The sequence below is a fragment of the Tenrec ecaudatus genome, chromosome 10 (genome assembly GCF_050624435.1).
Source record: "Tenrec ecaudatus isolate mTenEca1 chromosome 10, mTenEca1.hap1, whole genome shotgun sequence".
Lineage (NCBI taxonomy): Eukaryota > Metazoa > Chordata > Mammalia > Afrosoricida > Tenrecidae > Tenrec > Tenrec ecaudatus.
In genome coordinates, this window is record NC_134539.1 from 87,212,919 (window position 1) to 87,240,681 (window position 27,763).

The following is a 27,763-nucleotide window of genomic DNA, read 5'->3' on the forward strand; positions in this document are numbered from 1 at the left end:
ACGTTCCAAGATAAGCTCAAACGTGGGTGAGTTTTTGAGGCTCCAGGGAATATTGGGTAGATGAGAGAAGCAGAAGAGGCCGAAGGGAACGGAGAAAAACCATGTCCCTTTAAAGAACTTTAAGTCATTTCTTTAAATTCATGCAAAAATTTCTGTGTGTTTGGTAGGGTACCTTTAAATAATCATTACCTTTTCATTGCATTTTCCATGAACTTTTTGAAGCCCCCCCATATTAGTTTATCAAGGAGCAAAAACGTGCTTTCCCATGACTCCTGCTGCCTCACCAGCAGGGGGTGCTTTACACTCGAATTTAGAATTTGCCGTCTCCTGCCTCGTAGAACTTGGAAGGGCCACACACAGACTCTCAAGTTACTGAAATATGACAAGAATCTCAGATCTTAAATCAACCTGGTTGAAACAACAGAAAAGCAAATTTAGAACAAGCAGCCAGATGGCAGAACAATCTCATGGAGCAATGATAACACATGCAACTTAAAACCTAGCATCCGAGGTCCTCCTGTGACTCCAAACCAGGGAGAGGGAGCAGAGGAGTGACAGCGCCACATGCTGGGACCAGCGTGTGTTGCCTTCCTGGGAGGAGTCCCTGGGAAAGGAACTTTGATCCAGCGTCTCACACCAAGCAGCTGTCCAAATAAGCGACTCAGGCAACATTTACAGAGTGCTCTGTAGGCTTGGGAGAAAGACAGCCTTCCACCGACATGAAGAGTTGAGTTTTGGAAACCGAGCAGGGGCAAGTCCTATACAGGCTCTGTGAGTCAATGCCAGGGAGTTGGGTTTGGGGATATAAGTTTAGTAGACAATTTGCAAATTGGGCAGCGTAATATGTGAGTGGATCAGTGTGTTTTGATTAAGCTATTTTAGAGTACTACATACACAATTTAATCATGAGTTTTGGACAAGGATTTTTTTATTGGTAGATATCAGAATACATAAATCTTAAAAGAGGGATATGTGCTCAGACATCAAAGCTTACATGAAATTTTGTTAAGAAAATCACATCAGTGAGGCATGAATTTAGAAACAACATATTCATTAGTTTTCTGTTACTTTCTTACAAAAAAGAAGTTTCAAGTATTTTCAACAAGTGAGTCTCATCAACCTAGATAAAATGACAAGCTACATCCAGCTTTACATTTTGGAAGTTCAGTTATCGTTTAAGATAAAATTTGAAACTAATGTATTTATGATTTTGTCTTCTGTCTTGGGCAAGAGAACCCCCTTTTATCTTAATAAAATTGAAAATTTTGTTTCACAGTGGCAATAGATACTTTCCTCACAGTTTGAAGTTTTCATAAGAATTCTCCTTAATGTCCATAATTCTACCAAATACTTCTTTTGGGCAGCTAACGAACTTGCTATTAAACACACCAACATTTCTCTAGCTTCTATTTCCCCGAGCCAGTTCTCACTTCAGGTATTTGTCAGAGCAGGGTCCCCACTTGTCAGCACCAACATATCTAGGTCTGGGCTCTCTTAAGAAACAGAGCCGGTGAGACTTAGAGTGAGATTACTCTTTCAGGATTGCCAACACAGTTGTGGAGGCTGGCAAGCTCAAGCTCTGAAGGTCAGGCATCCAAGGGTGAGGTCAGAGAATGCACATGCAGGGCCTGGAGGAAGGCTGCAAACAGACCACACACCCTATGGAAATCACCCCTCGGGGCTGCTTATATTGCATTCGATGGCATGGTGGAACAGCAACCAATTTTTGTCAAAGCCACTGGGAAGTGTAGCCTAGCCAAGTTAACAAAGGTAAAATTAACCGTATCAACACGCTGCTGTTCCCCTCAGAGGGGATTGTTTGCTCTGTTTTATTTAACCCTTGCTACGTGATCGATGTAGACAGTGAAATCTAGGACGCAGCCACAGTACAACAATAGTAAAGGAGCTGTAAAACACTTGGTGGAGAGATCCGATCACCTCTTCAAATTGGGTTTGGTTTGGTGTGTGATGGCCTTTGTATCCTTGTGTTAATTATGAATGATGACAATAGGAGAGCCTGGTGCAGGGCATATCCCTCTTGTTTTTTATCATTCTGTGTAGTTAGCAGGACCAAAGTTAAATACCTCAGTAGAGGACAAGCAGTGTCTTTGGCTAGGTCCCAAGTCCTGCGCCCTCAGGAAATGAGACGCAGGGAGGGAGGCATGCAGATGCTTCTCTTGAGGAGGGCATTGACGTTGCCTGGATGGTAGCAGTTTGGTTTGGGTTGGTTGTGCTTTATGTAGCTGGTTGCACCTGGCTGTTGTCAGCTCTGTAGAGCATCTACCTGGGTTTGGGTCCAAGTGAGCGCGTGTGTACTTTAGAATGCCAAAGGGGGACTGTCAGAGCTCCTTAGGTAAGTAGAAAATAAAATTGACACTGAACAAAAACGCATCGAGAGGGGAAAAAAATCACATTTCCCCAACTAGACCATAGGAAACAGCCTGCGGTTAGCAGTACAGGACCCAGTGGTGGGGACGACAGCTCAAGGACCTTCATCTCTAGATTTAAGTTCAAGTTTTGTTGAGATTGGTCTACAAAGCCAACAGAATTTAAAGTATGTAATTTTTTAGATAAAGGATTCTGATATTGGGTAAGAATTAAGAACTGCAAGCCAGCTGAGCAACATCCACCTTCTGTGACCCTAAGAATTTATGGGACCTGTCTTGGTTAGGTCATTGGTCCTTTTTGAGGTAATTTTCATATGTGGTGGTGAGGTGGGTCTAATTTTTTTCTTTTTTTAACAATTTATTGGGGCTAATACAATTCTTATCATAGTTCATACATATACATACATCAATTGTATGAAGCACATCCATACATTCCCTGCCCCAATCATTCTCAAAGCATTTGCTCTCCACTTAAGCCCCTTGCATCAGGTCCTCTTTTTTTTCCCCCTCCCTCCCCTTTCCCCCCTCCCTCATGTGCCCTTGGTAATTTATACATCGTTATTTTGTCATATCTTGCCCTATCCGGAGTCTCCCTTCCCCCCCTTCTCTGCTGTCCCTCTCCCAGGGAAGAGGTCACATGTGGATCCTTATAATCAGTTCCCCCTTTCCAACCCACTCACCCTCCACTCTCCCAGCATCGTCCCTCACACCCTTGGTCCTGAAGGTATCATCCACCCTGGATTCCCTGTGCCTCCAGCCCTCATATGTACCAGTGTACAGCCTCTGCCCTATCCAGGCCTGCAAGGTAGAATTCGGATCATGGTAGTTGGGGGGAGGAAGCATCCAGGATCTGGGGGAAAGCTGTGTTCTTCATCGGTACTACCTCGCACCCTAATTAACCCATCTCCTCCCCTAAACCCCTCTATGAGGGGATCTCCATTGGCTGACACTTGGGCCTTGGGTCTCCACTCTGCACTTCCCCCTTCATTTAATATGGTATATATATATATATATATATACATAAAAATATATACATATACACATACATACACACACTTATATCTTTTTTTTTTTTTTTGCATGATGCCTTATACCTGGTCCCTTGGCACCTCGTGATCGCACTGGCCGGTGGGCTTTTTTGCTTCTGAGATAGATGGCCGCTTGTTCGCCTTTAAGACCCCAGACACTATCTCTTTTGATAGCCGGACACCATCAGCTTTCTTCACCACATTTGCTTATGCACCCATTTGTCTTCAGCGGTCCTATCATGGAGGTGTGCAGTCAATGATATGATTTTTTGTTCTTTGATGCCTGGTAACTGATCCCTTTGGGACCACTCGATCACACAGGCTGGTGTGTTCTTCCATGTGGACTTTGTTGCTTCTGAGCTAGATGGCCGCTTGTTTATCTTCAAGCCTTTAAGACCCCAGTCACTATCTTTTTGATAGCCAGGCACCATCAGCTTTCTTCACCACATTTACTTGTTCACCCACTTTGGCTCCAGCTGTTGTGTCGGGAAAGTGAGCATCATAGAGTTCCAATTTAATAAAAGAAGGTATTCATGCATTGAGGGAGTGTTTGAGTAGAGGCCCAAGGTCCTTCCGCCACCTTAATACTTGACCTATAAATATAGACACATAGATCTATTTCCCCATCCTCCTATATATATTTGCATGTACATGTCTTTGTCTAGACCTCCATAAATGCCCTTTGACTCCTAGCTCTTTCCTCCATCTCCCTTGACTTTCCTCCTGCCCTACTACCATGCTCCGTCCCCACCTGGGCTAGAGTATACCTCTTCTCTAAGCAACCTTACCCTTGATCATTTCCCACCAGGCCTGCCACTCCCCCCTCTCTACCATTTGGGGTCCCATGTTTTTCCCTTGTCCCTGTGTTAACACCACTTCCTTACCATCCCTACCCCCCCACCCCAAGTCCCCCCGGAACTGTCGGTCCCGTTGTTTTTCCTCCAGATAGTTCAAGGGTCTAATTGTTTTTATATTCAAGTCCAGCTGTCCTAGCCCCATTCTTTACCCACTAAACTGCCTTGGCGACCTTGTTGAAACTCACTTCACCATAGAGGCACAAGCTTATTCTGGACAATTATATTTCTTAGTCTGTGGATGAGAGGGCTTCAAAAAGCTGATGGAAAAACTATTTGCATTCTACTTTTACACAAACCTTTTTTTAAAATGATTTTATTGACATAATTCACATGTCATACAATTCAATAGTTCAGTTACCTCAAGAAGGGTTGTACCAGTTTTACAACATTTTCTTCATTCTGACCCGTTATCAGCTCCCCGTTTCCTTCAAACTCCCTTGACATAGGGAAAGTTCCCTTAGTTCCTGTGTCTGTAGATTTACTCATCCTGGAGTTCAAAACTAACAACTGTAATAAAAGTGAAACAGAAACCTCAACTGAAAAGAAAAAATTTTTTTTTAATTAGAACAAATGTAACTGGATCATAAGGGAGATCAGTTGATATAGGGTGCTAAATGTTAACCTACTGCGTCCTCAGTGGTCCACATGGCAGTGCACTGCATGATAGCAAGGCTGCTCACGTCCCTGGCCCACAGTCAGGAGATTCACCAGGGCCTCCACCAAATGGATTTCCCCTTCTCTCTTTCCTTCCTTCCTTCCTTTTTAAATGGAAACAGCTTTACAGTGGGTCAAAGGGAGAGCAAACAGTAATGTGCTACATTTTGACCCGTGTCTCCCTTAATCTCTCTCATAATAGGGCTGTGTACACCCCTCAGTAGGACCATTCAGAGGGGATTCACCAGACGCTTAATCCATGTTCTACAAACTTTATGAACCAGCTCTGCACTGTTTGGATCACTGTCACTTTGTAGTACATTTGAGTCCCCTGAATTTCTTGATTTTTAAGATTGCTTTGGCTATTCAAGACACCTGTCTCTCCATGTGAACGCTGGATGGGTTGTCTGTTCATTCAAAAGGGCTTTTGGGGTTTGATGGGCATAGTATTGAATCTATAGATTACTTTGAGTAGAATTGAGATCTCAACACTATTAAGTTCATGGTTATACTTTGAGCTGCCAGACCTCCATGACCAGTAGTTGGAAACCACCAGCCCCCCCGCTCTTGAGGGCACAGAGGGGCCTGCTCCTCCCTTATGGAGCGCGAGTCTCACGCATCCACTGGATGGCAAGCAGTGAACCCGTGAGCACAAGGTGTCTCCTCGGTTACTGAATCTGCTTTAATTTTAGCAATATGCTATTCGTTCTTATGTGAAATCTCGCCTATGATTAAATTCATGTTTTGGAGTCTTACTCTTTTAGACACTGTCATAAATGGCATTGGTTTCTTAATTTCCTTTTCAGATTGTTTATTGCTTGTATATAAAAGCACCTGATGTTGTATATTGATTGTGTACCCTGAAACTTTGCTGGAGTTATTAAACACATATGTTTTCAAATGCCGTATAGATTCACCAGACCAGAGCACTTAGGAAGCAGTGCCAAGATCAAATGTAGTGGTTGCCATAGCTACCAGGAATCCACCAAGCAGCTCACCATGAAGAAATTGCCCATTGTGGCCTGTTTCCATCTTAAGGTAAGTTTTCCAGGAAAGGACCTGAGTGACAGACTCCATTTTCAGTTCATTTAACATTGTATCAGGGTCAGAGAGTGTCCTAACCTGTAGTGAGACTGGAGGGTGGTTAACTATGCTCTTCTCTGCTGCTGCGGGACGTGCACTGTGGTGACAGAGTAGCAGTCATGAAATCCAGCGCTGACCTTTCCCCTTGTTATGTGGAGGCTTTCGTTGGTTGCACACAGTTTTCCCGCTTGTCAGTCACCTCTCCTGTCGGTCTTCATGTGCCACCCCCCAAAACATCTTCCCAGGTATTCATAGTCTCTTTAAATCCTTTTATTAGTGGCCCATACAACTCATCACAATCTGTATATACATCAATTGTGTAAAGCACATGTGTACATTCATTGCCCTCATCATTCTCAAAATATTTGCTCTCCACCTAAGCCCCTGACATCAGCTCCTCATTTTTCCCCTCCCTCCTCACTCCCCTCTCCCTCATGAGCCCTTGATAATTTGTAAATTTTTATTTTGTCATATCTTGCTCTAGCTGATGTCTCCCTTCACCCACTTTTCTGTTGTCCATCCCCAAGGGAGGAGGTCACATGTAGATCCTTGGAATCGGTTCCCTGGTTTTCATATTTTCTTATTAAAAATAAATTTCTAAAATAAAAATTAACCCCAAACTCAGCCTTTTTAATCTACTATCTAGTGAAAGGGTCAGCTCACTTGGCTGTGCTGTAGGTTGTGAGGGCCTCACTGTGGTTTTGTGTTGTTTTGCAATCCCCCCTCCACTCCGAGGCTGGGGGTATTCTTCATCTCCCTCTGCCCCTGTCTCCGTTGCCTCTAGCGGTTTGAGCACTCGGCCAAGCTGAGAAGAAAGATCACCACGTATGTGTCCTTCCCCCTGGAGTTGGACATGACCCCCTTCATGGCCTCAAGGTACGGCAGCGTTTGTTGTTGGGTGGCCTCTTGTTGTGTCAGCCCCGAGGCCCATGAAGGAGTTGTGGGAATTGTCAGTCTTCACAAACAAAACCGCTGCCCCCACCCAAGAGGGGTGTCCCAGATGGGCGCACCTCGTTGCTGTGCTTGGCTGCTAACTAGAGAGCTGGTGGTTGGGTTTCACGCAGAGGAAGGTGAGGCTGCTCCTGAGAACCAGCCACAGGACACTGCAGAGCCTGCTCTTCAGGAGGGAGGGGGGTGAACACAGCTCATTCAGCCCCGGGCCGCGTGAGCTGCACGAGTCCTCTTTGCTCAGACGGTCGGACTGTTCTGCTCGGAGCCTGCCTTTCTCACTCCCGTGGAGAAAGCTTAGCTAGAAACGCAGGGTTGGTTAGACCTTTGGAGGGTTCACGTTTCTTGTTTTCAGGTCTTAGAGACTGTTTGAAATTTACTCTTGCGAAGAAACCATGGTGCAGACACATTGCCTCAGTATCAGTTGTGGCATTTTCCGTGCCTCTTTGACGCCTCAGCAGAGAAGCCTTGGCGTTCCACTTCCAAAAGGTCTCAGCCTGCAGAATGGTTCGACTCTGCACCCGTGTTCAGACCGGACTTGGTGTCGACACCAACTACCCAAGGGTGTTCACGAGAGAAATAGTCCTTAGGTTCTTTGTGAGGCGGTGACTAGGTTGCTGGATAGGCTTGCCTCAGACTTTGGAGACGGTTGGCGTTTGCGGGGAGAGTAGTCAGGACACTTGTGGCTGCAGATCTCGTTTCACAAACCGCGGGGCTGGGGTGACCCAGCTCCCAGCAGGTGCTCATGCTCACCGGCAGCTGACTTGGCGGGTCCGATGTAGGCCTCGGCGTCCTCCCGTGCAGTGGGAGAGTTGGAAACCCCACGTGGTTGATAGCTGGAGCAGTGTGTGGCGTGGCTGCTGTGAGCGATGAGCCTCTAGCCGTTGACACTGATTTTTGGTGTTACTTGTGACAGCAAAGAGAGCAGGATGAACGGGCAGTACCAGCAGCCGACGGATAGTCTGAACAACGACAACAAGTAAGGGCACGGGGGTGGGTTTCCCGGGCCTCTCCATTTATTGGGGCGGGGACGGACTGTGGGGAGCCTGTTAGGGTCACCTCACTTCACATGATATATTGAGCCACTGGCTGGCCGACTGTCTTGCTGCTTGTGAACATATGTTGAAAATAATTCATCCCTAGTATGCAAGGCCCTTTCACACCTGTGTGTCATGACTGCTCTCCCTGTCGTGGGTAAGAGGTTTCATACTGGGCGTTAAAGTCCTAGTGTGAGGGATCCTGCACCCCAGCCCTAGGCTTGCTGGCCCCGGGGCATCAAAGGAAGTGTTCCTTGCTTTCCTTCCTGTGGGGAAGTTGGTTTCTTCTCCCCTTCTTCTGATGTAAACGAGAGCAAGGGCTCCTTGGGACCTGGATTAGCACTGGGTTGTAACAAGCCGGACCCCCACATTCCCCTCCCACCTGCCCCCACCCAGCTTGCTGCTGCTTTCATTCCTGCGTATTAATGTAGGGCGTCCCTTAACACGCAGGCTTTTCACTCAAGTACGGGCTTCTGGTTGCTTAATGACAGTAGTGGTTCTGATGGTGATAACAGTGGAGTGACTGTCTTTTTCTCCCCCCAAGATACTCCTTGTTCGCAGTTGTTAACCACCAGGGCACTTTGGAGAGTGGGCACTACACCAGCTTCATCCGGCAGCACAAGGACCAGTGGTTCAAGTGTGATGATGCCATCATCACCAAGGCCAGCATCAAGGACGTGCTAGACAGTGAAGGGTGTGTGGCTGGGTCCCCCCGCCCCTGGGAGGGAGGGTGGGAGCAAGCACGGGCAGCTGATTCCCTGGGGACCACTCACTCCAGGCAGTTCACCTTCCCAGAGTGGATTGCAGTCACCCTGTTGTAAGCACGGCCGCTCTGAGCCCTGGATCTCCAGCTGGCCTTCCTATTGCACATAAGGAAACACTGCTCTGCCGGGGCCCAGGGAAGCATGGGCATCAGTCTCCTGCGTGGACTGCTTTCTTGGTCTCAAGACCCCAGGAACTCCCCTCCAGGTTGAGAAGTGAACTGTTGACCATAAGGGGGGAGGGGGTGTCAGACAGCCTGAACTTTACATTCCCATCCGTGTAGCAGCCTCTGAGTAGTCTTATGTAGAAGGATGATGCTGGCTTTGACGCCTGGAGGTGGGTCCAGACACTGACATCCTAGTCCCCCCGCCTCCCCCACCAAACAGGCTCGGCAGGCAGCCCCCCGGGGCGGGCAGGAGGGAATAGGCCTCAGGCTTGGGAGCAAGGGTGGTGCCACGCAGCAGGCTAAGAAGTTGTCCCACCCTGGCAACCCAAGGAACTGACTGCACACCCATGGAGGACACTTGATGCACCTCCGTGTTTCAGGAGAGCTGGGTTTGTTCTGACTCCCCGCAAATAAGAGGGCCTAAGTGTCCATGTCTCCTCTGCCCCCACAGGTACTTGCTCTTCTACCACAAGCAGTTCTTGGAGTACGAATAGTCCCTGCAGCAGAAGGACGGGAGCGAGCTGGCAAGCTTCTCCCCGACGTACCCCACCCACCTGATGGGGGACACTACCGCCCACTCCGGAGCCAGCACCCTGCCCGGGCCCAGGCTGGGGAACAGTGAGGCCCAGCATGCAAGTGGCCTACACTGAGCGGCTCTGCGCTTGGAGACTGGCTTGGGAAATTGCACAAAAGGGACATTTCAATGTAGGGTGTGCTCCCGAGTGGGGACGGAACAGGACACACTTAACACTAGTGTCCTGTGCTCTTCAAAAACCATATGTGGGGGTGGGGTGGGGTGGGGTGGGCGTGTCTGCACAGAACATCTCCTGCCTGTGCTTCCGTTCTGACTGACCAGTGGGTGGCAGAGAAAGATCTTTTTCACAGCCCGTGTTGGGGACTCGGTGGGTGCGCGGAAGGAAGCAGCCATGCGGCAGAGAGCAGGCCGTCTGTAGAAGGAAAGGGACTCTGCGAGCTTCTGTCTGCGTGTGTGTGCTAGTACTAAGTATGAGATGCTCAGCCTGGGTGTTCTCAGCAGAATCGAAGAACCACCTGCAGGCTTGGGAGACTCAGAGCATGAACTTGGGGTTCTTCAGGTAACTTTGCATCAAACTGCATGTGGAAGCATCAGCCCAGATAGTGTTTCTTGGTTTTCTAGAAGTAGGCATTTTCTTATCCCCCTCCTCATTTTTAATGGTGACTTTCATAAACTTAATAATAGTGAAGTGAATGAATCATTGAGTTTATACTTAAATTTAGAAACTCCCCCGTTGTTATTGAGTGACTCTTGCTGTTTCCGTTGTTAGTTTGTGACACCCCCTCCTCCAGGAAGCACCCCGGTCTGCTGGGTGAAGCCGGCGGATGGCACAAAGGGAGAGCTGGTGGCTGCTGAGGGTTTGTTCCAGGACCCTTTAGAAGGCAGAGCAGTTTCTGTGGTGCCCGCTGCTTCCCTGTGTGTCCCAACCCCAGTGCCTCTGCTTAGTGACTGGTGTGTTGGATTTGAACTAGCGTGACTTCACAAGGAAACTGCCTCAAACTGGCCCTGTGCCCTGCTTTCTGTGTTGTGTCTGATTGTAACAGAAATAAATGACTCATGAAGTAGCGCTTGTCAGGAGAACTAATTGAAATAAATGATAGTATGTTCCTTGTAAAAGACCATGCACATGTCTATTTATTTGAGTAGGACGCCTCAGCTTTCTCCCATGGAGTAGCTGGTATATTTGAACCGCTTACCTTTGTTACCCCAGCTACATACACCGCCACGGTTTCTGTTTAAACCCAAGCTTAGATTACATTTTCTGGGGCCTAGAGACATGAAGAAGACAGTGTTGCTTCTATGTACTTTATGACTCTAGCCCTGCTGTCTCAGATCTGAACCTCTTGGGGGGGCGGAGGGGGGTAGGGTTGGTTTTTAAAGAACAGGCGATGTCTTGTAAAGACCATAATTGTGGAGGCTTTGAAGGTGAGAGGACCATGGTCCAGAGCAGCCACATGTATACAGTGCAGGTGAGCGGGTGTGAGCGCGCCCCAGTGAAGCCTAACAACACAGCAACACGCACTTCACACATCTTGAACTGTTGCTTTGGTTTCAGAAAAGCGGGAAGATGTGCTGGTCTACCCTACAAAATCAGGCAGTGGCTGTGTCTGGCTGTGTCTGGCTAGCTCATTAGCGCAGACCGTTGCGGGGTAGGGTGGGGATAGTAAAAGTTGAGGACTAATAGTGGCTGCAAGGAAAACGTTAAGGTTGCATAAAACAAGCAGTGCTCTGCAGATTCGTGTGTGGAGAATCCTGGGCGGTCAATTTTAAAACGTGTACAGCTTGTTCTCTGCTGTATTTCTGCCTCTAGGGTACGGCCAGAGCACTGAGGTGGCAGTTGCTGTCAGAAACACCCCACATGGCTCCACAGAGCCCCTGGTCACGTAGTTGTGTGACTACGATCAACCAGCTTTTTCTTTTCGGGGCCCAGGTGAGGCGTTGGCTTTGAGAAAGGAACACACCTGAGGGGAAAGGGCTGCGGACGTGTCCTGTAGACAGCTGGGCCGTGTCACCGACCCTGCTTGCTTGCCTTGCTCTGGGCTGGCTAGAGTGTGAGTCCTGAACGGGGACTGCCACCCCACATAATTCCCGTCCTCTCCTGTCCACGGGAGCTGGGGCTGCGTTGGTTGTCTGGACAGGATTATCAACTGACGGCATTCGTCGTCCCCCTCTTGTTCGCGCTAGGAGCCTCTGCCCTCGCAGGTTTGCCGGCTGTACCTCTGCCCGTGCTGTCCGCGTGCACTGCTGCATTTGAGGTACTGGGTTGGTTTGGTTTTTCCAAAACGGGCTTTAGGATATCTTCCCTTGTAGCCTTACTTAGTTCAGGAAAACTGTCTTCCTCTGCCGTGTTCGTATTATCACTCCGTATCTCGTGTCTCACCCCTCCTTGCCAGTATATGGCAACAGCATGTACCCCCAAGTTGCCACCATCAGCGCTGTGCTGGGGTCCCGGCAGATGTCTCAGAGGGTGTTCGAAGCATCAACTGTTGGCTTGCCCAGTGGGCAGATGCAGAGTTGGGCAGTTCAAGGGTTAAGTGGGTGGGCAGGGCATGGTCTTTGCACCTGAGTGCTGCCTTGGTCTCCGCTAAGGTTGTATAGTTGCTGATCATCTATCAGCTCCCAAGTGACTGTTCTGTTGACCCTAACTGATTCCAGTGGTGGTGCTGTGACTGGATGTTCTGTAACTGAGGTGTTGACAGCGGCCTCTCGCCTGTCTGAGGCTTTGTGACGCTCCTCTCCCCGGTGGCTGTAGTGTTGCCTGTATCATAAATAAAGCTGCATATTATCCTGCATATAAGCGGTTTCTCTTCTCACTGACCAGCCACCGGCCGGGAGGGCAGGGCAGGGCTGTGGGGGACCAGACATGTGACAGCAGTGACTAGCTGCTCAGGCTCAGCCCTCCATGGGTCCTCCTCTTTGGACTCCCTCCCCCCCCCCTCCCACCCCCCCGCCAGGAGGGTAGTATTCTCAGGGTGCTGGGCTGGCTGGGAGGCCTTGCACCTGGCAAGGTTAGAGTCTTTTACTAAAGGGAGGGACCCAATCTTCATTCCTGAAGAGTCTGACTGGGGGTGGGGGTGTGTGCGTGTGCACGCACACATGATTTGGCAACTCTGCCATTTCCACTAGGATTTCATGGACTCTTCTTTGAAGTGGGGGACTGAATTCTTCATTGTTTGTTCTTAAGTCTTGATGCTCTGGTGAAAACTATTCACTTTGGATGACCCTGCTGGCATTTGAAGTATGGCAAACTGACAGGTGACCGGAAGTTTGAGCCAGATTCAGAAGAGGACATGGGCACGGGGTGTAGCTCATTGCTGATGTCAGCTGAATGGTGGTTCAGCAGAGGATACCAGCCAGGAACATGTCTACTTGTGTTTCATTGACTATGCCAAGACACTGGACGATGTGGACCGTAGTCAACCGGATAACCTTGAGAAGAATGGGCATTCCAGAGCATGGCTGATGCAGGCCGTGTGCATGGACCAAGAGGATTGCCGCAGGGACTAAAACCAGGATAGGTAGGTGTGTGGGCCAGGGTTGCATCCTGTCACCGTACTTACTCATGCCTTTTTGGTTATGTTTCACTCAGTGACACACATGGCAGAATTCCCCAGCAAAACAAAGGTCAGCCAAAACATCCACCTGGCATTGGAAGGAAGTAGAGGTGCTTGTTTCGCGGACCAGAACACGGGAACACGTGGCGTGCCTCCCTTCTCACGACAGAGCCCGTCTTCACGCCTCGCCCTTTCTGGGAGTAAGCCTGACGCCCTGTCATTTGTTTCAGTATTTTCCCACTCAGTTCATACTCCAGTCTGCTTCATTCCCAACAATTCTCTCTTTCAAAAATTCCCTAAAACTCACTAATGGACTAGACCAGTGATTCTCAACCTGTTGAGTCTTGACCCCTTTGGGGGTCAAACAACCCTTTTACAGGGGTCCTCCGATTCATAACAGTCGCAAAGTTACAGTTATGAAGTAACGAAAATAATTTTATGGTTGGGGGTTCACAACGTGAGGAACTGTATTAAAGGGTCACAGCATTAGGAACATTGAGAACCAGCAGGCTAGATGAACTCCAGCCTCCATGATCCTGAGACCAGGACTAGCTGTTAACCTAGTTCCCATTGCTGACTGCTCTGAAAGGGACCACCAGAGATGTGCCTGCAGAGGGGTTGAAACATGGGACTTTTCAGAATCATCAACGGTCCAGAGATGTATCCTTTAACTGAACTCTCCCGTGGCTCAGCTTTCAGCCAAAAAATAGTCCTATAAATTGAGCAGTGACACTGGGAAGGTAGTGCACGTTCCCTAAAACAATTGAGCAGAGGCCGTCGGAGCTGTCGCCTCTGCTCAGGGCAGGAAGCAGGCTAGGAAAGGAGGAGGAAGTGGAGAGAACCCACTTCAGGGTTTGCAGCTGATGATCAAACGTATGGATCTTCATCCTGTGGCTTTTGCTCCAAACTTTTCTCACATACCAGTATGGTGAATATCGTCTCTGGCAATACAGATTTCCCGTCATTCCACTGTGAAATGCCATCATGTATTCAACCAAGCTGGCATCCCATTTTTCGTATTAGTTCTGGGTGAATGGCCTTGTGCACATAGCTGGCCAATTTTCCTATTGTTTCCATAGGGTTGAGTCCTTGAAGTCAAACGTTTGCAGAGTTGAAGTTTATGGATTGCCAAGGTTCCAAACAGTCATTCCCATGGAAGAGCAGGATTCTTAGTGTGGTGTTGGATACCATTGAGTCTGCTCCAGCCCATGGCGACCCTGTGCGCAGCGGAACTAGACACGCACCGCCCTCACAGTGGTTGCTGTGCCAGAGCCCACTGGTGAAGCCCCTGTGCCAGTCCATCTCGACTCGGATGTGGGTCCCAAAGAGGCTTTCTAGTCGAAACTGTTGAGTGGCTTCCAGGATTCAGTGAGATAATCAAACCGCTTTCTACTTCCTAGCCCATTGCCACCCTCCACGCTAAACAGGTTGGTTTCTTCTCCATCCCTGGTCCCGTCCCCCATCATTGAATTCTCTATCTGCCCTGCCCAGAACCCATTTTAAATGGCTGCGCCCCTCCACGAAGCTTTAGCTGACTGCTAAGGTCACCTACAGAAATCTCGTCTGTGTTCTGAGAGAGCACATTTGACCCTGGGCATACGTTGCAGCTAGTCTGTTACCTATTTGTTTTTGATAGCGTCCCTCTCCAAGCAGATTATAAACCAAAAGACAACGCTGATTTCTTTCATTCTTTCGTCAACACACGCCCTTTCCAGAATCCACACGGAATTTGGTTGATGAGACAGAGGAAGTCCATGCAAATGACGACAAGGAGCTCACAGTGCATGGGCCCACTGTCAACCCAGAGAAAGTAGCTAAAATATTCCCATCTAGGCCACAAGATAAAAGCAAACCTGTTTTCAAAGCAAGTATAATACTCATTTGTCGAGTTTAAACCTAAAGACCAATTTGGAAAACATCGGCAACGATGACACCACATGATAATCCTTATTCAAAATTGGAACCCTGAAAGGGTTTCTTTCTAGCTGTACACAAAGTAGAGAAAAGAATAGTTTACCATATTTATTGTTAGCAGATTGCAAAACCAAGACATTATTCCTGACTCTGGGAACATGTGCTCAACGAGTTTGGCCATAAATTTTCCAGCTTTTACTTTCACCAAAAAATCATGACTTTCTACTCCCAGAAACTTATCAGCACGTACCTGAAATTCTGTTTCAAAAAAAGGGGTGGGGTGGGGTGGGGTGGTGATGAATTAGTCTGAGTAGACTAGAGAAACAAAATTCATGGACACATTTTATGAGAGTTTTATATAAAGGGTAAGTGTACATTAAGAAAGCATCCCAGCCCAGTGCTGTCCAAGCCCATAAATCTGACATGAGCTCATATGTCTGACACCCATCTGTGAAGTTCTCATTCTCAAAACACACAAATGACGCCGATTGCAGGAGGAAAGCCGAGTCAGTGAATGTGTAAGCACTCGGCGCTGGCAGGGGTCTCCACACGACCGCTCCAGCACCCAGGGCTGCATCGGGGTAGGTCCATGTAGCTTCTCAGGGGTGTCTTGCAGGAAGTGAGCCTTGCCAGCTGAGGCAGAGGACTAGCTAAGGAAGTCACACACTGGTCCAACCGGCCAGGTTGGCACAATAAACTAAACCTTAACTATCATAGGGGGTTGGGGAATGAACCTTTGCTCAAGTGGTTCTCAGTAGGTTCATTTTCTTCCCAGTTAAAATGATCATTTACGTTCTCAGAAATGACCAAAAGTTTCAAAAATAAACTCTTCTCAAGAGACGGAATCCATTGAAGATGGTAGTTGGGCCCTGAGCAGTTCTCTAGTTACGGCTGAATTTTCAGCCAAGTTCAAAACAGGGATTTCAAGATGGAGCTCGATTTCTCCATGTCCTGCTGAAAATACACAGAATGGTCTGGGATGGAATTGGCAAGCATGTGCTGATGCTCACGAGTAACACATATGTAAGCAGTCTTAGTCCAGCCAGCTGCACAGGTGAGTTCAAGGGAGATGTGGCTATCATCACACGCTTGGTTTCTGTCTGTCTGAAGCCTGTGCTGATTGGGGGCAGTCACACTCCGGTGGTTCAGAACAATTCACACTTTTACGGTAACGGGCTTCCCGGGCATCAAGAATCTGCAACCATTGGGAGACCACCCAGATGCTGAATACTCTGTTCAACGCTTAAGCAGCGTTCTTTACCCAGAGCGATTACAGCTGCTTCAAGAATGTAAGGCTTTTCAGACACTTCAACAAAGCAAAGAACTTCTTGCAGCTCTTGAGGGGCCAAGATCGTATAGTTTGAGTTGGGCCACGCCCATTTCCGGACAGCCCCACATGCCCGAGTGGCTCTGGCCTTAGCTCTGCTCCCAGCCTCAGCCCCTATCAGAGCCCGTGGTGGACACCATGCGGTACCCTTGTCCTCATTGTTGTCATCGGACCAGTCTTGTGTTCCCCAGAACAGTCTCCGTAATCATCCGCACCCACAGGCCCACCTTGGTCATTTTCTCCTGGCTCTGTCGTCTTCCCCTGGTGCAATAGCAGGTGGTGGCCCCAGTCACCAGTCCTAGTCACCCAGGGTACGCTCCTAGCATAACCCCTGCAGTTGCCCCTTACAGGAGCAGGGACCAGGAAGCAGTCGTCAGGATGGGAGAGGGGTGGCTTTGGCCTGTCGTGGGTGGTGGTCTGAAGTCACTTGGGGCAGTAACTGCTGATTGAGGAGGTGGACCTCCACATGTGTTTGGGCCTTCTTCCCAGCCCTGCAAGTGCACCCCGCCCAACCACTGCTGCCCTGGACTGATGCAGGGGCGATCTCTCCCTTCAGGTGGTGCCACTTGCTACAGTGAACCCCCAAATCGACCTCCACAGAGCAGGCTTAATTTCTTGCCTCTTCTGCCTGGTGGTATTCCTCAACCTCCAGGAAAACTGCAGGAATCTGGGCCAATTTCCTTCACCTCCTTCCCTTGGTTTTCAGCTGGCCCTAATGCCCTCAGGGTAATGGGAGCTGATCCTCAGACGGGAACAACCACCAGGACAGGAAGGACTCTTGTTCACTCAAATCATCAGAGAAGCTGGTTTCTGTGGAGAAGAATGTGGCAGCCAGATTGGAGGAAGTCTTACTAACCTGCCACAGGCAGGTGACACACCCTCACTTGTTGAAAGAGAACTTGCCGGAAGATAAAGGATTGTAACCTTCAGGATGGATTACAACTCAACGGGAAGAAGACCCAAACCCTCACACCTAGACCAAGTAGCAGACAGAGATCAGAAGATGCGTTTCACTAGGTAAATGTGCACAAGACCTGTTTTAGAGCACTGAAAAGCACGATGCTACTTTGAGGGCTAAGGTGTGCCGGACCCAAGCCATGGTATTCTCCATTGCCTCAGTGGCATGGGGAAGGTGGACATGGAATAAGGAAGACTGCAGACGAATCGGTGCATTTGAATTGGAGAGGAATATTGAAAGTACTGTGCACTATAAAAGGCCAAACCCATCTGTCTTGGAAGAAAGAGAGCCAGAGTGCTGCTCCTTGGAGCAGAGATGATGGCAAGACTGCATCTTACAGACTGGACACGTCAGGAGATGCCAGTCGCTGGAGAAAGACATCCTGCTGGGTCTAGTGGAGGGACAGTGAAGCACAGGAAAGCTCTTAGGAAATGGATTCACACCGTGGCTGCAACAATGGGTTCAGGCTTAGGAACGATTGTGAAGGATGGCGCAGGACTGGGCAATGTTTCAGTCCGTTGTGCGTAGGGTCAGTATGGGTTGTAGCCCACTCAATGGCACTTAAAAGCCATTTCCATTAACCCTGGCACCACCAGTTCTTTTTGCTACAAAGATAAATTCCCAAGGAAAGAATAAATATATGTGTTGCCTGTTGGTTCAGTGGCATGAGAAGTCCAAATTGGCCAGATGCCCACCACATTCTCCAAAAATAAGTGTGTAGGTGGGGGGAGGGGCTCCCTCTACTAAGGACTGATATTTAAGGGCACAAAGTTACAATTGATCCAGAGAGGAATTTTTAAAAATTGAGTTAAAATATACTATGCAGATATGTCAAAAACTGTTGCTACAAAATTGGTGGTGTATCGGGGTCGGCAGTTTGAAACCACCAGCTACTCCAGGGACCACCAGGAGATTTTGTGCTCCTGTACAGAGTTAGTGACGCTGAGGCCCACAGAGGGAGGTCTTCGCTGCCCTATAGAGTTGCTACGATTTGGAATCAACTCGATGGCAGTGGATTTGGTGTTCAGGAGCACAAAGCCACTGGTTAATGGCCACAGGTCTCCTTGAGGAAGAGCTTCTGTGGTCACATGTGTAACCATGGAGGACCTTAAAGGGACCTGCACCAGTCTCCACGGGTGAGTTAACTGAAGTCTTGCCTCTCCACTGGCATGACCCAAATCAGGCTTCCAGCTGCCATCTGTCCATACGAAAGCCTGTTTCCCAAGAGCCCTGTGAGAATGTTCATACAAACCCCTGTCACAGGAGAAAGGGTCGGTCAGTCCTGGCATGTCTGTATAAAGGAACACGGAAGTAGAACCCATCACCATCTAGTCCATTCCAGGATAGCCCCATAAGTGGCAAAGTAGCCCTGCCCTGTACAATGTTCATTACTCGGCAGCAAAAACACATGGAACAACATGGATGAGCCTCTGAAGAGTGGAGTGAAAGAAACCAGACCAAAATGAGGATGTGCAGTGTGGGCTGCTAACCATAAGGTCAGCAGTTCAAAACCACCAGCTCCACGGCAGAAAGACGGGCTTTCTACTTCCATGGGGGTTCGTCTCAGAAACTCAAAGGAGCAATCTACTCTGTCCTACAGGGCTGCTATGAGTCAGCATTGACTCCATGGCAGGGGTTTGGTTAAGATTAAAGAGGTCAGGCAATTCATTTGGGAGGGGGAGGTAATGTTCTGTATCTTGACTTGCATGTAGCTCCGAGACTCACTACAAACACTTGAAGGAACGCACTTGGCTCTGTAAAAAGTGCTGTGACTCAGATGTGTGGGGGCGCTTCCCAGGGTGCACAGTAGAGTTAGCCCATGAAGTTGCCCAAGCTGATCTTCCAAGAAACCTGGGTAGGTTCAAGTTTCCAATCTTTTGGCTGGTAGTTGAGCCCCGTAATCCTTCGCACTACCCTGAGGCCTATAATATTCTCCAATGTGTCGAAGAAATTATCATTTCCAAGAAAGCACCCATGTGGGTCCCTAGCTTCCGTTTGCTCCGCCAGCACTGGCCATTCCCCAGAGGCTCCATTCGCCAATGTCCTAGATGGAGGGTGGTGGAAGCCTCTGCAGGTGACACTGATGGACATGTGAGCAAAGCGAGCGATGTGGTGATTAAAAAGCCTGTGATCACGGATGCATTTGTAAAATAATTAGAATCAACGGGGAGGGCTGACATAGTATTACATTGATCGCACTTAGTGCTTGCCCACAGTATTTACTGAATAAATGATTATCTTACTTGGCGTGGCCCCCATCACCCCCAAAATAGCCCACACAAGCAAAAAGGGGACTGACTAGGCTTCGGGGAAAAGGAGGCAGAGGGGGCCTGCCGTGTTCCAGCCATCTGGTTTCACAGTTGACTTAGACAAGCTGGGCTGCTCAAAGCCCTGTACAGGAAATGACAGTGGGAAGCAGGGGGTGGTTAGAGACCCTCAAGAAACAGCCCAGGGAGCAGGGGCAGTGTGACAACAGAGAAAACAGGAGAGCAGAGGAGAAAGCAGCAGGAAGGAGGACAAAGCGAGCTGTTCACCTGGACACGAAGTGGAGGAAGGCTAAAACAGTTCGACAAGGGAGTTTCAAACAAGACAGAAACATTCGTACCTTTCCATTCTGTTTTTCCCACAAGCACTAAACTAATGAGAACTAATGGGTGGGAGTTACAGAAAACTAGAGCATCGATGGAAGAATTCTACAGGGATCTACATATAACCTCCCTGGGGGACGGACAACAGAAAAGTGGGTGAAGGGAGACATTGGACAGTGTAAGATAATGACAACATAATTTATAAATTATCAAGGGTTCACAAGGGATGGGGGAGCGGGGAGGGAGGGGAAAAAATGAGCTGATGCCAGGAGCTTACCTGGAGAGCAAATGTTTTCAGAATGATGAGGGCAACAAATGTACTTTACACAATTGATGTATGATTGTAATGAGAGTTGTATGAGTCCCCAATAAAATGATTTTTTTAAAATTCTAATGAAGAACTCTAGAAAGTAAGTGAAGACCTTCTTTAGACTGGGTTGCGTCGGAGAACACATCATCCTAGCCATGTTGCGGTTCACCACGGGATTCTCCTGTGGCATTCGCATACGTGATCACTGGGAGTAGCTCCTGGGTTGCAGGGGTGAGCATGCCTTCGGGCTGGCCCTCTCAGCGCCTGGTGAAGGCAGCAGATCAAGCCCAGGGAGGAGTCAGAATGAAATGCAGCCCGCGGGCCACCCCCAGAGAAAGGACCAGCCATTTCTACTCCCACAGAGCTGTATCCTTGGATGTAGATGGCCCCCAAAAGGGCGTGACCTCCAGTGAGGGTGTTTGACTTCGGGCGAAGCTGCTCTGTCATCTGAAAGGGCTTAGCTTTGAGCCCGCCCCACGCAGCTCTCCTACAGTGGAGGAAACCAGGGCTCAATCGTGAGCGCCGACATCGATCTGCAAGTCATCTTGTGAGCTGCGGACATGAGACCTTCACCCCAGTGCGTACCTTGGTGCAGATCCGGGAGTCTGATTTCATTCCAAGGAAACTTCAAACAGCACGAACAGTTTCGTAGTGCAGGATGGACTTACGTTGATTTTGCAGGGAGGATCTCGACGCTAGAAGACAGGTCCAGAGCTGCTTGTTGAGATTTTTTCATTCTGGCCATGACAGTCACCACCACATGGGGCGACACTAATAAATCTGTCTCGGAAGAAGTAGCGCCAAGAATGCTCCTTACAAGCAAGGATGGTGAGACGTTGTCTCCTGTATTCTGGACTTGTCGTTGGTAAAGACCAGTCCCTGGAGAAGGACAGCATGCTTGTAAAGCAGAGGGCCAGCAAAAGAGAGGAAGTCCCTCGACAAGATGACGGACACAGTGGCCGCAACAATGGGCCCAAACATGAGAACAATTGTGAGGATGTGCGACGGGCTGTGTGTGTCACTCTTATACAAGAGTTGGAAGCGACTTGATGGTGCCTAGCAACAAACATCAAGACAGCAAACCAGGCGGGGCCCAGAGTACAGGGAAAGGCTCATTGATGGGTGGAAGGCCTGAGAGCAGGGACTTGGCTCGGTGACACTTTAAAGGGCCTTGTGCTACAGCTTGCCAAGTGCCGTATGCCGCTGGAGTTCTTGCCTGATGGTTCACCAGCACTGATGGTGGATGCAAGTCACATGAAGTCCTTGACAACGTCCATCTTTTCTCTGTCATGATGTTGTCCACTGGTCCAGCTGAGAGGATTTTTTTTGTCTTTTCATTGAGTTGTAATCCATAGGTTGTGTGTCTTCATCCAGAAGATTAGGGACAGATAGGAACTGGAAACACAGGGAATCCAGGATGGATGATCCCTTCAGGACCAGTGGTGAGAGGGGCAGTACCCGGAGGATGGAGTAGAAAAGGGGAACCGATTACAAGGATCTACATATAACCTCCCTGGGGGACGGACAACAGAAAAGTGGATGAAGGGAGATGTCGGACAGTGTAAGATACGACAAAATAATAATTTATACATTTCAAGGGTTCATGAGGGAGGGGGAGGGGGGAAAGAAGGGGAAAATGAGCTGCCAGTGGCTTAGGTGGAGAGCAAATGTTTTTGAGAATGAGGGTAATGATTGTATGAATGTGCTTTGTACAATTGGTGTACGTATGGATTATGATAAGACTTGTATGAGCCCTCAATAAAATGATTTTTAAAAAGTTTAGGGACCTGTGGCTTTTCCAGTGATCCTGACCCACCTCCAGGACAGGAGAACTCTCGCGAGATGTGCCCTGAACAGTCTCCCGCCCGCAGGCAGTGTTGTACATCAGCTTGCCGTGACTCAATGACACCTAATGAAAAACCTGGGGCCTGCCTGGGATTGAGATGGGAACAAGAATGAGCACTAAGTACTAAGTAAAAGCTACTAGGAGAGAGGAGAGACTATGGAGGAAAAACTCTTGGAGACGAGGTGCCTAGGGAAGGAGTAAAGCTGGGAGTGACGGAGAGACATTGTAAAGAACACGGGCAAGTCAGCCCTCAACTTCCGAACAGGGTCCCAGTCGCAATGTTGAAAGACAGTGGTTATGAGGTGAGCTGCTAACTGTAACTGATATGAGTTGAGCAGCTAACTGTGAGGCCAGCAGTTCGAAACAACCAACCAGTCTGAGGGACATTTTGACTCCCATGAAGAGTTACAGTCTTGGAAACCCACAGGGGCTGTTCTACTCTGTTTTAGAGAGCCAATATGGAAGGTAACCATAACAACAACAAAATGAAAATCCAGCTCAACACAGCCTGGCATGCCAGTGACACAGTCAAGAAACATGTCCATTTGCAGGTATAAATAATTGTACCTCAGTCTCTCCTGCTCATGTCTGCAATCTAGTTAAAAATGACAAGACACCGAAAAGAGTAAGTAACATCCACCCACTGTCAAGAGACAAATCCGTCAACAGAACCAGTCTCAAATGATCCCAATCCTGGAGCTATTTTATTATAAAGGAAACAATATGATTGAAACATTGAAGCTTTTAACAGAAAAGATGAACCACGTGCATAGAAATTTCAGAAGAAATGGCAACTCTAAGGAAGAGTCACATGGAAAAAGCTAGGGGAATGCATTCTAGAAGATTTTAACTTTCTAGATTTTAAAACAGCAAGGTAATGTGAGTGTACAGAACATGGAAGAATTAAATGTATGAACACACACACACACACACACACACACACACAACCAGGAGAGAAGGATCAGGAGTGCACTGTTGTAAAGATACTGCTGAAAAGGTACGTTATTATATGAAGGATGACTGATTAATTAAAGATAGGTATTTTAAAGCCTGGGAGACCGTTACCTTTTTTTTAAGGGTCATACAGATAAAGCCCAGTCTTGCCACATACACTGACTCACGGGTCAACTCTGGACCACCACCTCTTTCTGAAGAGCTTTATTGGCGCACAGTCATGCCTTTTGGGTGCTTTCCCACTCAACAGAGTCGAGTATTGAGTAGGTCCTACAGACACTGCACAACCTACAATGCCTCAGTATTTACCATTGGACTTTCCAGAAGGGTGGGCCAACCCCGGAGTAGGAGCTCCACGTGGCCACAGGGAGGCCAGTGGAGGCGGGTTTTCTTGCCCAGGAGAGATGGTAGGATCCTAGATAAGGAGACTATGATGAGTGGTTGGAATTGGGATATATTTTGGAGGAATCAGAACTAAAAGAATGTATAAAACTGCCAGGATTTAAAGCAGTTATTTTTAGACCGTCTAGCACAGAATCTTAAAAAAAAAAAAACTTACACAAAAATCTATTTAAAAGCAACCCTTCTCACAAAAGAAGCCCCAAGATTATTTTGTCTGAGTGAAGTTGGAGTAGGGGACACAGTACCTGGTCTTCTCAGCACCCCAAACTTCCCCTTTAATCCCCCAAGAACTTTCACATTCAAATGAGCAGAATATGAAAGTTATAGATCCAAACATGGGCATCATCATACCGCGTCTACCCAGCCACAGGGCTGTGTGTCACCTCTGCTGTAAGAAAGTATGATGATAAGAAAACAGCCTGTCAGACATGCCATTTGCTATGTTGGACGGACTTTATAATGTATCGGCACTTGTCTTGGGAAGATATTGTCTAGATGCCTCCTTGCCTGTGGACCATAATGGGGTAGAGGCTCCCTGAAGGAGGGCCTGCTAGCCTGCGATTGGTGAAAGTTAAAATATGAGATGGAGCAACAGGCCCTGGATCTAGACTTCCCAGTGTGTGTTATGTAAATCTCTAGTATTTGAAGGTATGCAAGATAGTTTTGGGTGACTCAGGATGAATTATTTTAGCTTAAATAACCACATATTTATCAAAATGTGAAAATGCTGCAAAGAACTGTTACATAGAGGTTTAAGTTACTACTGAAGATCCAGGTTTAATGCTAATAAAAATATCTAAAATGTGTGAATGTTCATTTGCTGATGCTTAGTACAGTGCTCAGAATTCAGAACATGTAAGTAGCATGTTATCAGGTTAAATAGGTATATCCAAAAAATTGGCTAATTAAAAAAAAATAAATATTCCAGCAAATGGGTAGTTAGATATGGCAACAGGTGGAATGTAAATGAAAACCCGTTCTTGCTGTGTTCCCAGGAAAATATCATTCATTCTTTGAGGGTAACTTGACCCATTGAACTTGAGCTACCTGCTTTCCTGTCCACCGGAACCACGCACGTGCGCGCGCGCACACACACACACACATACACACACTTCATTCCTTCTCAGTCTCAAAGAATCTGTTTTAAAAAAAAAGAAATGTCGACAGCCCAATCTCCAGTCTTGGGGGTCACCTCTTTTAGTCTTACCTTCTTCAAGGCAAGAGAGCTGGAGAGATCTACTGTCACTCACACCCAATGACTTAACATCCAACCCAAGTTAATAAACTCTGCCATGAGTTCAGCTACACCCAATGACCTTCAAGGAACAGTGCCTTGACGCCGCCAAGAACCGTGTCACAGCCGCCAGGGGATGGACGTCGATCGCATTGGGCTCAGCGCGTACGCAACAGGCAAAGATGGCTTTATTGTGGGTGTTTTCCGGTCACTGAGCTTCAGCTTACATGGAGAACGAGAGCCAGGGCGAGGGGAGATCTCCACCTGGCTTCCTCCGTCTGGGTCCATGGCTGCCCACCGCTACGTGGCGGGGCCCCTCTCCTGGGAAGGAGCGCAGATGATCGCCAGGCCAGTGCCCTGGCTGCTGGAGGAGGGCAGCAGCGACGCGGTTCCCGGCAGGGGCCACCACCTCGGTGCCGGCGGGCCCTGTCCCCTGTGGGGCCCTGCGCTTTCCTCGGTGGGTGCGCTCTGCTCCGGGAAGCAAAAGCTGCAGGTTTCCACGGGTTCGGGAGTCCTGCCGCCAGCACTTCCGGCCTCCATCACGTGATCTGAGAAAGAGGTGGAGAGGGATTGACCGCGCCCCACCTTCCTCCTTGTCCCGGAACCCAGGAAGACATCAGCAGGGCCACCCTCTGGTACGGGCACAGATGCTGAGGATGTGGAAATCCTTCATGCAAACTGCCTCCCTGCCCAAGTCCCGCCTGACCCCTCCCCCCCCCCCCCCCGCCCAACCCCTTACACCTGGACGGTGGGCACCCAGGTCTGCTGGCGACAGAGTAAACCCCCAGCTCAGTGAGGCCCACCGAAGCCCAGCCCTCACCTCCTCCCACTGACATTCCCTCCTGTATCCATCCCCCGACAAAACGGACTCCGTGATGACCCAGCCAGTTCCCCATGACGGGTGCCTGCACCCTCTTCCTCAGGCGCCACATCCCTACCTGCCTGCCCTCGCCTGGAGGGAGGAAATCCTGCAGGGGTGCGCTCGATTTGGCAAAATGCCCCCACTAGGAACTGGGCAATGAGGTTGCTCCCGGCGGTGTGTGCGACTGCAGTGCTCACCTTGTGAAGATTCCGCCAGAGTGCGGCCTGCCTGGGTGGGCAGCGGGCAGGAGCGCCGGCCCCCTCTCTTCTTGAAGAAGCAGGCCGCAGCCACAAGGAAGCAGCAGATGACAGCGCAGAAGCAGAGCCCCAGCGTGGTGTAGACTAGGGCCAGCTGGGCCCCACTTAGCCTCAGTCCTTGGGACACTACAAGACAGGGGTCATCCAGAGGTCAGGAGGGGTTGCTTTCCCCGGGGCCCATCGACTCTTAGGCCAGCAGCCCCCCAACCTATGGTCTTTCTTTTCTCCTTATTAGATTCCTGCCGTCCACACCCTGCCTGTGATGCATATGCAATGCACCCAAAATCCACACGGAGCACCCACAAATCTGCATGCAATCCCCATACGACCTTCACAACATCCACATAGGAGGACCTACACAACCCGCGGGGTTCCACATGCAACCCACAAAAGCTTTGTCTCTGAACCAAGCCCTGGCCCACGCGTGACTCACAGAAGCATGCACATGCGGCGATTTCAAACGCCAGCTGGTTCTGTACCGAGAGGTACTGACACAGCAGTTTCCTCAGCCTTCGCTGGGAACTGACCTGCCGGTTGCTTTACAAGAGAGAGCATGGCTCCAACCCAAGTGGTGGGGCTTCCTGCCTGCACCTCCACCACGGTCGTGAGAAGGACCCACCTGGCCAGCCCGCAGCCCTGAGATGAGGACAAGACATGTGACCCTAGCCTGGCCCCAGCCAACCCTCAGCCAGGTCAGGAAGCTGGCATGTGCTTAGAAGGGTTTGCTATGCAGTAGTAACTACCGTGACTACAGTCTATCCAGTTAGGACGTGTGTCCAGGCAACCTCCGCGTAGCGGTCACATGGGCCTCAGAGGCATATCTAGAATAGCATGTGTCCAGGGACCATCTCTACATGTGTCCTCCACCCCCACCCCAATCAGTTTCATAGAAATGGGGGATGGCTCTCCAGCGGGTCTCTTCTGACCACCCCCTTGATCTTGTGCCTAGGGAGAAGTGCCCCCCTTCTTCCCCCATGTACCGCCGCTTGCTGTCTCAGTAGTAGGGTCCCGAGTCACAGGAAAGGGAAATCAGCTACCAGGCCTCCCAGGAGTTGTGGGCTTGTCTCTCCACAAATAGGGTGAGGACCGTGCTGGCAGCATTTCAAATGTACCCACATTCCACAGTCTCCTCCCCGCTCCTTCCTGCCACGGTGGAGCAGGGCAAGGGAGCCAGGAGCTGGTTGGCTTGGGATGATGGGTTGGCACTTTGTAGTGCAACTCAGGGCACCCTTATTGCCAGGCGCACAGGGCCAGTTCTGCCATAAGTGTTTTGGGAATAGCTTCCCCTTCTCATTCTTAGGCAGCCTCTGCGGCCAATGAGATTCTCTGCCAACATGAGCTCAGTCGCCTGCCCTGCTGAGACGTGCTGCCTTTGTTCAGAGAGCCAGCTTGGTGCCATCCCGTTGTTTGTGACATATGGTGACCCCATAGGACAGAGTGGGACTGATGCAGCACCACCATTAGAAGGCTCCTACCACCATCCTTTCTTCTGCTTTCTTCACACCATCGACTTCTGACGTCTACCTACCTTGTTCCCGTCCTACGATGCCCACCTGGCGTCTCTGGCCATGTGCCTGAACTCAGGGTATACAGCTTACAACCCTTCGTACTTAGAACAAGGGCCTGCCCTTCCACTTGTTCTGACCCTCAGACCCTCAGGCAGCTTACTTGAGCCTTCCTCCGAGCCTCTGGACTCTGGTCCCTGGTACCTCCCCGAGTCGTTCTGCTTGGCTTCAGCCTGCCCGTTCCTCTGCCACCGGAGCTCTGGAGAAGTGGTCCCTTGGCGCCATCCCCCGAGCTTGTTCTCACAGAAGCGGGCGCATTGCTGGGGGTGTTGTCCGCAGGTGGAGGCACAGCTGATGCAGTCATTCAGAAGAGGGTCATAGTACCTGCCTGGATCCTTGTGGCACCTAAGTGACTCTGGGAGACGGAAATGAGTACTGCCAGCCGGGGATAAAGACTTGCAGAAGCTGTGAGCCTGGCCTCAAAAGGGATCAAAGTGCTGTGTTTGTTTGTTTAAATCAGAGTTCAATTACCAAAAGCAATTCCACAGAAATTCAAATATTTTTCTAACATATAACTGTAAGGCTATGCATTGTC

General features: G+C 49.2%; 2 protein-coding genes and 1 pseudogene across 2 annotated transcripts in view; 1 reads left to right on the plus strand and 2 right to left on the minus strand.

The window, feature by feature from the left end:
• The window catches only part of USP22 (ubiquitin specific peptidase 22), a 41,423-nt gene extending 30,850 nt beyond the window's left edge, over positions 1-10,573 (plus strand). The window contains exons 9-13 of the mRNA XM_075560927.1: positions 5,838-5,964; positions 6,794-6,885; positions 7,874-7,936; positions 8,539-8,688; positions 9,374-10,573. Of these exons, the coding sequence (XP_075417042.1) occupies positions 5,838-5,964; positions 6,794-6,885; positions 7,874-7,936; positions 8,539-8,688; positions 9,374-9,416 (475 nt within the window). The 3' untranslated portion in view covers positions 9,417-10,573. The remainder of the gene's footprint in view (positions 1-5,837; positions 5,965-6,793; positions 6,886-7,873; positions 7,937-8,538; positions 8,689-9,373) is intronic.
• Positions 10,574-14,888: 4,315 nt separating this feature from the next.
• Positions 14,889-24,832, minus strand: LOC142458594 (armadillo repeat-containing X-linked protein 3-like; annotated as a pseudogene).
• A 12-nt stretch (positions 24,833-24,844) lies between these two features.
• The window catches only part of TNFRSF13B (TNF receptor superfamily member 13B), a 76,726-nt gene continuing 73,807 nt past the window's right edge, over positions 24,845-27,763 (minus strand). The window contains 3 exon segments of the mRNA XM_075559573.1: positions 24,845-25,092; positions 25,604-25,789; positions 27,332-27,583. Of these exon segments, the coding sequence (XP_075415688.1) occupies positions 24,845-25,092; positions 25,604-25,789; positions 27,332-27,583 (686 nt within the window).